General features: G+C 35.5%; 1 protein-coding gene and 1 long non-coding RNA gene across 2 annotated transcripts; one reads left to right on the top strand and one right to left on the bottom strand.

Annotated features, from left to right (window-relative positions):
• The first annotated feature begins 11 nt into the window (after positions 1-11).
• On the top strand, positions 12-7,941 carry zgc:92429 (uncharacterized protein LOC445063 homolog). Its single transcript, XM_044020499.1, has 11 exons — positions 12-244; positions 1,154-1,203; positions 1,351-1,407; positions 2,049-2,203; positions 3,013-3,116; positions 3,636-3,688; positions 4,613-4,683; positions 5,009-5,111; positions 5,774-5,893; positions 6,625-6,687; positions 7,340-7,941. The coding sequence occupies exons 1-11, from the start codon at positions 181-183 to the stop codon at positions 7,772-7,774; spliced, it is 1,275 nt and encodes a 424-aa protein (XP_043876434.1). The 5' UTR covers positions 12-180; the 3' UTR covers positions 7,775-7,941.
• Positions 7,942-8,372: 431 nt separating this feature from the next.
• On the bottom strand, positions 8,373-13,288 carry LOC122766582. Its single transcript, XR_006360091.1, has 2 exons — positions 12,243-13,288; positions 8,373-11,738 (listed from the first exon to the last, which is right to left on the bottom strand). It is a non-coding gene; the product is annotated as an uncharacterized LOC122766582 (long non-coding RNA).
• Between the last annotated feature and the right edge of the window lie 138 nt (positions 13,289-13,426).

Genomic DNA, 13,426 nt, shown 5'->3' with positions numbered 1-13,426 from the left:
AGTTGACCCTCCTCCTCTTCCTCCTCCTCCTCCTCTTCAGCTCTTTCCAGAAGGCCTCCACTCCTCTGCGGTTTCTTCTTCTTCTTCTTCTTCTCGTGTCCTGTGGAGAAACTTCTGGACGTTGAAATTCTCGTCTTTAAAGAGTGGGCGGCGCGTTCAGGACGACACTGAGAGGACAACATGTCTCTGCTTTGTTATAACAAAGGCTGTGGACAGAAATATGAGGCCGGGCAGAACAACGACGGTGAGATCTTCTCCTTCTTTCACTTTCAGCTTTTAAACTAAACTCAATGAATCTGAGAGGGAATAATGGAGACTTAAAAACTTAAAATTCAACTATTTAAGTGTTATATTTCTTTAATTTTCAATTTTCTCTTCTTTCTGTGTTTTAAAAAACGTTCCATCCATAATATTTCCGCCCTTTATATCCATGTTATACTTAAAGTGCTTATTTTCGTCGAGAGTTAGTGACTCATCATCAAACATTTAAAAACGTATAATTTACCCGCAAAATAAAGTCACTAAAATCTCACATAATTATACTTGTTTTAGTAACGACTTAAAACAGGATTTCCTGCAAGCAATGGTTGAATTTAACCTTTTATTTTGAAAGTTTTAAAAATTTAACACTGAAATTGTTACATTACAAGTTCCTAATCAACTTTCATATGTTTGTTTTGTTTTTTACATGAAACCAGATTAAAAAATAATCTGTTTTTTGTGAAAAAATCTGCACAAACACAATGTTTTTGTTTGTTTTTACCGTAAAAAGAGAAAAATGTTCTTCCGCTCTGGGCCACGTGTGTATGTGTGTGTGTAGAGGTATTCTGGTATTTCTTATGTTGTGAGGACCTAAATCTCTTCACACAGTCACATTATGGGAACTTGTCTTCTTTACGGGGACACTCAAGTTAGGATTAGGATTAAGAGGAAGTCTACATGAAATGATTGCAAGTCAATGCAGTGTCCTCTGAAGTCATGGAAACCTGTTTGTGTGTGTGTGTGTGTGTTTGTGTTCCCTTTTACGGCTCACACACATGTTGAGTGTGAGCTCAGTGAACAGCTGCTGTTTCGTCTATAAACAGACTCACTATCTCCTCTCCTCTCCTCTCCTCTCCTCTCCTCTCCTCTCCTCCTCCTTTCCTCCACAAAGATTCCTGCCTCTTTCATCCAGGAGTTCCCATCTTCCACGATGCTCTGAAGGTACAGGAAAACAAACATATAAAAGTACAACAACGACAATTTAAACTTCCTGCATAAAGAAAAACCCTCATACGTTTGTTTGTGTGTTTGTTTGTGTGTTTGTTTGTTTGTTTGTTTGTCTGTTTGTCTGTCTGTCTGTCTCCTCAGGGTTGGTCCTGCTGTAGGAAAAGGACGACGGACTTTTCAGAGTTCCTGTCCATCAAGGTCAAAACGAACCGTCCTGTGATTTGTCTTTAAAAGGGTTAAAGGGATAGTTCAGAATTTTACTTTTTAAGCATGGTCAACAAAGACACGATTGATTAGATTAGATTACATTAGATTAGATTAGATTAAATTAGATTAGATTACAATGGGGACAAAAAACTCACCTCATAAAATCTACATCAGCTCAAGACTGCGATAACTTGGACGGTATGTCCCACGTCTTTGTCTCACTGTTGGACAGACTCTTCCAACAGGACACTGAAGTCTGTGAACGTCACTCGCTCTCCTTCCACCAAACCCCATAGAGAAAATCAGCGATTTTAACGTCACAGCGCACAGGAGTCATTGCTCCACTGCCGCCTCTATCAGGGAGTTCACGTCTTGTTTTGTGACGTCACTGTCTGAACGTCTTCGTTCGTTCGTACCTCAGTGACACACTTTGACCACAGGGGGGCAGCAGTGGACCGGCAGCTTCTGTGTCTCCTTGAGCTAAAATCACTGATTTTCTCTATGGAGTTTGGTTTAGTAAGCGTGAGTTTGTCTAACATGACATATACTTATATTGAAGATATGAAAACATGTGAAAACAAGTTTGTTTTTTTTAGATTTTCCCTCAGACTGAAGTGTCATTTTGACAACAGGGCTGCACCCGCGGTCGCCATAGCAACGAGAAGCCTCAGGAGCCGCTGCGACCGGAGGTGACGTCAGAGAAGGGCGAGACCAAACTCGCCAACGGCCAAGAGATTATTTACCGGGGACCCAAATCTGCAGAGAAGCTACAGAGAGAGAGACCCAGGTGTGTGTGTGTGTGTGTGTTTTCTGTTAATAATTCATGCTTTAAAAGAAGAAAAGTGCAGTTTTCAACAACAATTTCTGGTCAGGTGACCTCTTGACCCCACATTTGGATGTCGGGTTCGTCATAATTTATTCAATAATTTCCTGAGAGTCACATGACACAGAAACCATCAAAAGAAATCATATTAAAAAAAGTTAAGTGTTGATAATCATTTAGAAGAATCACTGCAATCCAACATTAATCCTGGTTCGACATCAGCGGGTCACATGACATGGAAAAAACAAATATATTATAAATAAAATAAAATAAAGATTTTTAACAATATTGATATTAAAAACTAAAACATGTGCTGTTCATGTTTGAAACATAAGTTTCATTTAAAAGTAACATTAAAAACAAAAAAAATATTCATATTGGAAAAAAAATCTAAAAGTTATTTCATTTCCCCAGCTGCTGAAAAAACTGTATTTTTTAAAACTACTAAAGTAATATATAATAAAATAAAGCATTTGTTGGGGGGTTTATATCAATATGTGCACACAATTGAAATAAAAACTCAAAGTAAAGCTCAAAAACCTCATGAAAACAGTTATAGATATATACTTAAAGATATATACTTTAAACATTATTATAAAATAAAATAATAAATAACATCCAGTCCAATAGAAATTAGGTTTATTTAAGCATTTTGGTTTCGTCATCGAGTCACATGATTAAAAAAAACATCGTTTTCTCATTTATTCACTGTTTAAAACACTTGTCGTTGTTTCAATGGTAACGTGTGTGTGTGTGTGTGTCTCTGTGTGTAGTTCAGAGGAACCAAAGGTCAAACTTCCACACAAAGTTTCTGCGTCGTTGACTCAACAACTGGAGAAACTGGAGACGAGTAAAAGAAGCGAGGAAGAGAAGAAAGGTCTGTTTTTCACCCCAGATTATTATAATCTAAAAAACATGAAAAAGGTTAAAAAATGTGTGGCCTATTTATTTTTTTCAAAGCCGTTACAAATAAATTTCAGACAAATACAGTTCAAATCTAGAAAATAAGCAATTCATTCATTCACATTTTTTGCTATGTTTGTATTTGTCATTCTGTCTATAAAAAGCAAAAATGTAATCTTGTGTTTAGGTAAATACACAAACGAAATAATAAAAAATTCTGCAAGTTTTTTTGTTTTGTTTTTAACTGTTAAAACCTACATTTTATACAACAAAAGAGAGAGCATGTTAAAATAAATGTATTAAAATATATCAATTTGAATCTTTCATTGTTACATTTTACGGAAAATAATAAATCAGTAAAGTCAAAAGTGTGCAAATGTAAAATTATTTGGAGTTCTAAACAAATTTTTGACGCAAAAAAAATCTCTCAATCCAGATTATTTAGTGGATGTTCTTTGACATCTTTTTGATTTTGTTGTTTCTCTGACGTCAGAGAGTCGCACAGTTATCGTCGGGACAAGATGCAAAAACGCTGGATGTAAAACTGTGAGTCTTTACTTTTGTTTTGCTCTGTTTTTATGTGTGAATTTGTTATTTCTCTACTTTAATTGTCTCTCTCTCTCTCTCACTCACACACACACACACACACACACACACACAGTAATGCTTAGTAACAGCTCCATCTAGTGGATTCCTATAGAAACAACATATGTTGACCATCTACTGCACTATATCACTTTTTTTTAATAGATTCACCCACAGTGTGTTTATATATAAATAAATGTATCACATTTGAATAAAGCATTTTTTTATATATTTTTATATAACTTCAATTTTTTTCAACTTTACAAAAATGTTTCACTACAATTTTAGATTTTCTTTTGATTTTTATGCAGATTCAGATTTTACACAGAGAAACTTTTGATTTATTAAAAAAAGATGTAACATAAAACACTTTTGATCATTTTATTAAAACAAAGAAAATTTGCCTTTTTTTAAGCAGAAGAACTAAAAAGGGTAAAATTGTTCCAAAAGATGCATAAAACAAGATGATTTAGTACTACTAAAAAATGTTTTATGGAGATTTTACACAGAAAATATTCATCATTTTATAAAATAAGTAAATTGACAGGAACATATACACTTGTTTACAGTGACAGAGTTGCTACTTTTTAAATTTTTTTATTTGATATAATTATTTAGTTTATATTTTTTGAGTAATTTGTTTTTGAAAAATAACAAAATGAGGTTCCAGAAAATACACAAAACAAAGTTTATTCAGTAAATAGGTTCGGGTTTAGGTTCGAGTCATGAAATAAGAAAATTGGCAGATCATTGAATATTCGCTACAAACACATGATCTGATTATGAATATATTATGAATTTTAATATTGTTTTCTGGACGATAAAGATTCCTCGTTATTGACATGGTCAATAAACGACTTGAATTTTGAATCATTTATGTTTCAGTTGTATGAAGGTCCAGAGACCGACAAGGAGGTTTGCACTCATCACCCTGGAGCACCTGTCTTCCACGAGGGGTAAGAAACATCCATCCATCCATCCATCCATCATTTACTGCTTTATCCTCCACCAGGGGGTCGCAGGGGTTGCTGTGCCAATCTGTTATTATTTGTGTGTGTATGATATAAGTTGTAATAAATTTACCATCCTATAGAAATGACGGAATTCATAATCTTACATAACACTGTAAATGAGTCGTGATGCACACATTTTTCAGGATTCATATTCTGACCTATGATAACACGATAGTTTGTCATGTTTGAAAACTTTAAAGGTTAAACCATGTTGCTTAACTTCCTCATCAACTCTGATGAAATTGATTTATTTGATTTGTTGGTGTAGATATAAATACTGGAGCTGCTGCTCTATAACAACAACAGACTTCAATGCTTTCCTGGATCAGAAAGGCTGCACCACAGGGAAACACCGCTGGCTCCCAAAACAGGTACAAGTCACTCTACTATACTACTGTACTGTGCTACTCTACTATACTACTGTACTGTGCTACTCTACTATACTACTGTACTGTGCTACTCTACTATACTACTGTACTGTGCTACTCTACTATACCGCTGTATTGTGCTGTACTGTATACTGTGCTGTACTGTGCTACTATACTACTGTGCTACACTATACTTGTGCTACTATACTTGTGTATTACTACATGTGCTGTGCGCTGTGCTACTCTGCTTGTACCACTGTACTGTCTACTGTGCCACTGCACTGTGCTACTACTACTGTGCTGTGCTACTCTACTATACTACTGTACTGTGCTACTCTACTATACTACTGTACTGTGCTACTCTACTATACTACTCTATTGTGCTACTCTACGATACTGTGCTACTCTACTGTACTGTGCTACTCTACTATACTATACTACTCTACTACTATAACTATGTGATTTATATATATATAATCTTAAATTTGGACATTTCTTTGGGGTGTATTTTCAAAGTTAATATTTATATCTATATGTATATCCTCTTTAACTCCGGCTTTGACAGACTTTTTATTTTTCCTCAAGTTGATCTTTGTTTTGATTTTAAAGTATCTCAATAGTAATTCTGAATCACCTATATTATTTATGTGTGTGTGTGTTACCAGGACAAGAAGAAGGTGGCGTGTCGACACGATTGGCACCAAACTGGAAATAATGTTGTCGTGACGATTTACGCCAAGAACGCAAACCCTGAATTTACCTGCGTGGAAGCAAATCCCACAGTGGTGAGTGAGTGAGTCAAGCGTCACGCTACACACGTGTTAGAAAACTATATATTCTACTACATTGCTGATATACTGTACGTGTTCATGCTTCAGTGTAAAATTTGTTTTTCATTTTTGAAAATCTTTTTCTAAAAGTTTACATTTGTCAGTCCTTCTTGAAAGGTTGCATTTGTTGTCGCTTTCAAAAAATATTGAGAAATTTCAATATATTTTTTTCTGAAAGTTCAAATGTGACAGTTTATATAAACATTTTTTCTAAAATTTAGAAATAAACAACATAGTAGTGACATTGGAGGTAAAACATTTGAAAATCTTTGTCAAAAAGTACACATTTTTACTTTAACAAAAAAAAACTGAACAACATAGTAGTGACATTGCAGGTAAAATTATTGAAAATCTTTGTTAAAATTTTACTTTCAAAAAGTTTTTTTACTGGGAATGTTTTTTCAAAAAGTTAAAATTTGTCAATTTTTTTTGACAGTTTTAATAAAATGTTTCTGAAGTTTTAAATTTGTTATAATCGAACACATTTTTACTTTAAAACAGACAAATTCTAGCTAATTAAATGTGTCAGTGTTTTTGCACAATGAATGTAGTGATCAGTGTCAAGCCAGATCTGCTGTTTTTGCATTAGAGCTTTATTGATGTTAAATTTATGTTTAACATGTACTGAACATGAATAGTTTCTTTATATAGTGAACATTAACGATGATCAAACTTCTCTCCTGCAGCTCTCGTGCCAAATGCAGTTCGAGAACGATAAGATTTTCAAGAGAGACTTTCACCTGTGGGGGGTGAGTGTCAAAGTACACACACAGAAATACACACAACATCTTATTGAGTCAGGTTCAAGGCTTAAAGGTTCCTGAAATTAGCCTTAAATGGCTAAGCTATGCAAAAACATACTAATTTGTTCCTAGCAAAAAATGTCACCTAAAGTACATTTGAAGGAATATTTCTTTATTATTATTGTTAGGCCCTGAGATGGGTTAATGACTGGCAGCAACATTGATTTTGATGCATTTTTATAGTCATAGTTTTGTCAGATTTAAAAAAACAAACAAAAAACATCACCTTCCCAAAAACTGCTGTAATATTATATATTAAAATTTTTTTCACTTCCACTTTAAATGAGTCTGAATCTTTTAAAACTACTTCAGCCTGAAATAAACACGTCAAATATTAACTATTTTTTTGGCATTTTAACTAGTATGTTTACACAACTCCACTATTGTTTTAGGGTTAAAAGATATTAATATATAATATTACAGCAGTTTTTGGGTAAGTGACATTTCTGGCGCTAGGAACAAATTAGTAAGTTTTTTTAAAAAATCGGACAAATCTCGATTTCACTGTTAGATTTTGATTATTGAATACAGTAAACGTACAGTAAATGTATTCTCCTTTATTTAACCGTTTTATGTTTGTTTTTTGCTCCTGCCTCAGGTGGTGAACGTCAAACAGAGCTCAGTCAACATGGTTCCGTCCAAAGTGGAAATTTCCCTGCGTAAAGCCGACCAGGTGTCCTGGGGCAAACTGGAGGATCCAAACTACAAACCAGAACCTGAGCCCATAGAGAACTCATTCACCGAAACCACTGAGTCCACTCAGCCCGACTGGGACATCGACGACGACGACATCAGCGACTCGGACGAGGAGTGGGCCTACGACACGCCGCCAAACAAACAGCAGGATAAAGGCGAGGACGAGGAGAAGAAGAACGCCCAAAAGATGCAGAACGCACAGAGGAAGGAGGTGGAGGAGGAGATAAAGATGGCGATGGAGGAGAGAAGGAAGGCGGAGGAGGAGAGGAAGAAGCTGGAGGAGCAGAGGACACAGGAGGGATACGAAGACATGCCTGATCTGGAGGAACTGTCCTGAAAATCAAGGTCTCATTTTAATTATCAAGGTCCGAAAAAAAATTGAAACTCTTCTAACAAAAATGTTTTCAGCTTAGAAGTGATTTGATTTGAAGCTTCAAATTTATAAGAAACCTGGAAGGATGCACCAAAACATTTTAAATAAAGACCTTTTTATGTTAATCTTAACAATGTTCTGTTTTCTATTTTTCAATTAGAATCACTTTTATTTGCACCCCAGCTGCTGTGGCTTCCGTTAACTTCCAAAACCCGCAGGCGCAGTAACTTCACTCTGACACAAATGACAGAATCCAGTGTAAGAACGTTTGATAAAGAAAAATAGTACAAAACTACTGTATGAGCTCCTGTGTCCGTGCGCTGTAAAAAATAACTCCATAAATTAAAACTACTACTACAACTTCAACATAGTTGAAGGGAGAATCATTTACACCATCAATAGCAACATAGTGCGGTCACAAACGTGACATAATACAGCAACATAACAAGTCACAAAACATACATTTTCATTAAAAAGATGTAATAAGGCATCAAAACGTTAAATCATGCTTCTCAGTCAATCATCTTTCAATTGTTGCAAAGAATGAACACATGACACCAGATTCACACTTCAATGATTCATTTAATCTCCAAAAGTTTGAGCTGACGTCGTCGTCGTTACACACTGCACACAATGACACAATAAAACACCTCGTGCAACATCGAGTCCAACACTGTCCACACAGTCTGTTTCACATCAGGGGGTGAGGATTCATGAAGTCATCAATGTTGTTTCAGTTTCTTCCCTGAAAGAGTCTCAGTCGAAAGTGTCTTTTTCCCCGTTGAAAACTACAAATTATGTTTTTCTGAAAAGAAAAAATCATGAGTCAAGTTAACATTTAAACTAGTTAAAGTAACTTTGACCACAAAAGACTGTTCCCCAAACATTTGCATTTGAAGTTTTTAGCATAACAAATTACCAACGAAATCAAAACCGATACAGAAAAAATTCAGTACATACAGACTGTACATGACATCTTTATTTATTTATTTTTTTTAAATAATAACACTGGACAATTTCACTAACTTTGGCTTAAAGTTGGAATAATTTTATCAAGTCATTTTCTTGATCCTAATCGAAAGACTTTTCAGAGACAGTGATGTGGCAGTGGAACGGCACAGTCGTACAGGTGTTCAATGGCAGAATGTTACCTTTTGATTAGATATATTACATTTCACCCACACACTCATCTGTGTATGTTGGACATAAATAAAGGTTTTCGTCATTAAATCAATAAAAAATAAACTCTCGTAAACCACGTGATTCACACACACATACAGTAAAATGTACTTTCCCTCCCGTTAAGTTTGCGTCTTTGTAAAGTGCAAGGCAAGATACAGTAAACTTTGAAATGTACGACATACGACTTTTGCATCTGAAGCGCAAGTAGCTCACACACTCTCACACACACCTGTATGTCTCGTAATCCACTAAACTCTGTATAAACTTGGCACGACACCACTAAAGCCTCTAAGGTGTAGAGCGTAAAGCTGGCACACTATGGATACAGTAGCACAATCCTACCAGATCTAAACACGTACAAATGCCTCACAGTAGCTCCGCCCATGATTTAAAAAAAGTATGAATAACAGAGAAAATCAATTATTAAGTGGACGTGATTTGAAGAATCAGTGGAATGACCCTTTACATGTCACCAAAACTGAGTCGTATTATTTTTAACAGTTTGTACCAGCTTTTGTATAAGCCGTAATCCCCTGCACGGCTAACTGGGTGTAAACATTTGTAGCATGTATTTTATGGCGTTCTAACTTGTGACTGAATTAAAATAGAGGATATATAAATTTTACTGTAATAACCAAACAGAATCAATAAAGAAACAAACCTAAACATATTTTTTGTCCATTCAGTTCACAAATTAGCTTCACAACACGTTTAGCCTAGCTTATGTTAAAGATAGCCATGGTTTGACAGTTAAAAAAAATATTTTAATGAAACTTTGGCTAATAAAACCCTTTTCTTTGTTCACTGTTGCTAGCCTACTTCTTTGCTAGGCTATTTTTCTCTTAACTCTGGGCAAAAAAACGCAAATGTCACGTCCAAACCTCAACAAAAGGTACTATATATAAGATGGCTAACAAAAACGTTTTTTTCTTGCTAACTAACTGTTGCTAGCTTCCTTTTTTTGCTAGGCCATTGACGTTTTTTTAGTTTCCTCTCTTAACTAGGGGCAAAAAAAAAACCACCATAAAATATGCAAATGTTGTAATTTATCTTGAACAAATGCCGCAAAAAGTGGGAAGTGGGAAGTTGTAAAGGATAATTTCAGTAAAACCTGGACAGAACTTGTCAACGTTTTCTAGCTACGTCCAAAGGTACGCAAGGATATTTCAATGTTCTGTTTTAGCTGCAGTAAGGTCACATTATACAGTATATTTATATATATATAATTATTTAGTTTTTCTCCAGTGTTTTCTTTTTGTTAATTGATTAACTTTCCAATGAGTACATTAGAAAATCTTAAAAAAAAAAAAAAAAAACATAAAAAGGTGGGAAAAAAAACCTCCAATGAGGCAAAATTCACGCAGCAGCCACTGTGAGGCGCTAGAGGGTGAAGTTTTCATGCAGGGACACAGATCAGCAGTAATTGGCTTGGATTATAAACACAGTGGCTCAGGAGTTTGTTGGGGGTGGGCGCAGCAAAGCCAGAGCAGCTTCACAGATTAGCATTGTGAAAATAAGATATACAAAAAAATAGATATAATATATATATTTGTCATAATTATAATAAAAGCTTTTTAAACCACAGACGAGGCAAAAATAATAATAATGATCTAATATCCACCTACTCTTATTCTTATAATATACAAATACAATCAAAAAATATGGCAAATGAAGATTAATATTCTGTGTAGCTGCAAAGTTTTGTTGATGCTTCTTCTGTAAACGGACTAAAATCTGAGTCATTTCACCTTGAAATGATCCTGAAAAATAAGTGAAATGAACAAACTCCTCCCACTTAGTCACATTTTTAAGATCCAACAGATGTACCGTGTGTATATATATATGTATACATATATATATACCCATATAATCTTTTTTACTTTTTTTTTTTAAATCCAGCAGTCGGATCTCTTCACTGGAATACAGATGAAATGACTCATCGTCAAGAACAATAGTTTTCGCTGCATAGTCACACGACAGCCGACTAACAACCACTTTAGAACCACAACAATAAAACTTTTGTGAAATCATATTTGTATTATCATTAGAACATCAGCTTTTTTTGTTTGTTTGTTTTTTTTCATCAGGTAAATACAAGTCCACACAAATACATTCCTCTGTATATTTTTTGCAACATTTAAGAGAAGTTCAGTAGACGATAAGTTTGAGATGTTTCAGTTTGTTCCGTTTCGTTGCCGTTGAAGTTCTCATGGCAGTAGCAACAACGAATAAATACTCTTAAGAAAGATTTAAAAAAAAAACGTTTCCTTTAAACGTATATTCATAATTTTCCGAAAAAAAACAATTAAAGTAACAAAAGAATTGCAATATAATTTAGATATAAAACAGGATGGCTGCACTCGACATGCAAAGAGCGCCACGTAAACATTGTCAACGAAAGAGTTAGTGCCGTCGCTCCACGCCTCCTTCGTCCCGCTGCTTGATTTGCTTTTAGCCACGCCCACTTCCTAGCTCAACCAGGTTCGACAGAACCAAAACGCAGATGGTGAAGCGATGCTGTGCAAAGCCAAGGCCCATCAAAGAAAGTTCAACAACACCCGGGAAAAATGGCAAAATAAAAAGGACATAGTTTTCCTTTTCCTCCTCACGGCCACTGAGCATCGAGGTCAGAGGTCAGAAGGGAGGAGATGCTCCTCACCCCTGGGTTTCTCAGGAGAACAGGAGGCAGGACATCAATTACCCGAGGAATCTGCTTCACCAACGCCACCTTTGACTTCCCATGTTCCTGCCGAGACAAAAAATAAAACTCAATAATAATTGTGCAAATTAATTTAAAAACATAATATCAACAAATGAAGAAATGTCTGCCCGATCCAAGCATTTGGATCGGCCAAATCCAGATCCCGCAGTAGGAAATCAGCAGTAACACACACGGTAAGTGTAAGAATTGACGTGATCACAGCATAGGATGAGAGTGAAATTATATCCTGTGTCCACTGGAGATTTTTTTAGATATGGTCAAATTTTCTTTACTTTCCAGTTGAGATTCATGTTGATATGTTTTAAATAATCTCCATAAATTTAAGTTTTAATTACTTTACCATAAAATGTCTTGATTCACTTAACATTTAAACTAGTTAAATTCAAAGTGAGATTGGTGTGACAGATCTGGCTGTAAACTATCGATAGTTTACCATCTTTAAAAAGTGAGTCCCCGTAAAGAAAGTTTGGCCAACACTGATTTAAATGTTGTGGTTTGGGGACTTTGTCCTCCGTCTCCATCTTTTACCTGAGAGAGAGCTGTTGGACTTCTGCTTGTGGAGCTTCTCTCTCTCCTTCTTCACCTTGGGAATGATTTTCAGTTTCATGCTGCTGCTGCCAGTCTTACTGCTGATCCTCACCAAGTCCTGAACAAGAAACACATCACTGGAGTCACTGCAAGGACATTTTTGGCATATTTTGGACAACATATTATAACATTTTTGCAGGATTTTGGACATCCTCGAGGAAAAAATGCTTTGCAGTGAAGAGGCGTTTGTGCAAAACTCAGTGCTCTGTCTGGTAGTCAGAGGACAAGTGGCGGTAATGCCAAAACAAAGTAGGACAAAACAAGCAGCAGCCCACTATCCAATGCTAGCAATTTTGGCAATGTTGTGGATGTGTCTTCCTGCGACCTCAACGATGAAAGAGCAACTGTTTTCGGCAGTGGGAAATAATGCATCAAAGCACTGGGCCAGCATTCTGAGCATGTTGAAATGCTGACTTTCATTCATTTAAACTCACATACACTCACAAGCACAGACTGTAATCTCCTAGCAGTAGACATGGACAGGCACATCAGCAACAAAAATGTGGTATTTACATCTTTTTAAAAGATCATTTAAAAACTGTGGTGAAGCATTTTTCTTCACTTAAACAGACTGCCAAAGATTTTTCTTTGAATGCCGAAAGCTGCTGTGCCAGCACTGCTCACCTTTGAGAAGTTTGTGTTTGCTGATTAGTTTTGATTCTCTGTTTAATCTTGTGACTTTACTGTTTTGAGTGAGGTTTAGGCCCAAGGAACTGATTCTGAAAGTGAAGTTGTACAACCTAAAGCTAAAGGTATATTTTTGTTATATAGGGACTTAAGTTATGCCTTAAATTCCATCTGTACTTATGTGTTTTCAAAATTTATTGAGATGTAATTTATTTATATGTGCATTGCCGAAATATGTCCGGAAATGTGCACTCACACAATTAAAATGTTTGTTTTTGCAAATCCAGTTGTTTGTCCTCTGTGCTTCAAATGATGTGGTCCAAAATTTGACTAAAAAGTCATAGTTTACTATGTGGTCCAAAATGTGTCAAAAAAGTTATACTTTAGTATGTCGTCCAAAATCACTCGAAAAAGTCATACTTCAGTAAGTCGTCCAAAATGAGTCAAAAAAGTTATACTTTAGTATGTCGTCCAAAATCACTCGAAAAAGTCATACT

The sequence above is a fragment of the Solea senegalensis genome, linkage group LG3 (genome assembly GCF_019176455.1).
Source record: "Solea senegalensis isolate Sse05_10M linkage group LG3, IFAPA_SoseM_1, whole genome shotgun sequence".
In the NCBI taxonomy this organism is placed as follows: Eukaryota; Metazoa; Chordata; class Actinopteri; order Pleuronectiformes; family Soleidae; genus Solea; species Solea senegalensis.
Note: the sequence above shows the minus strand (reverse complement) of the source record. Positions and strands in the feature narration are given on the sequence as shown.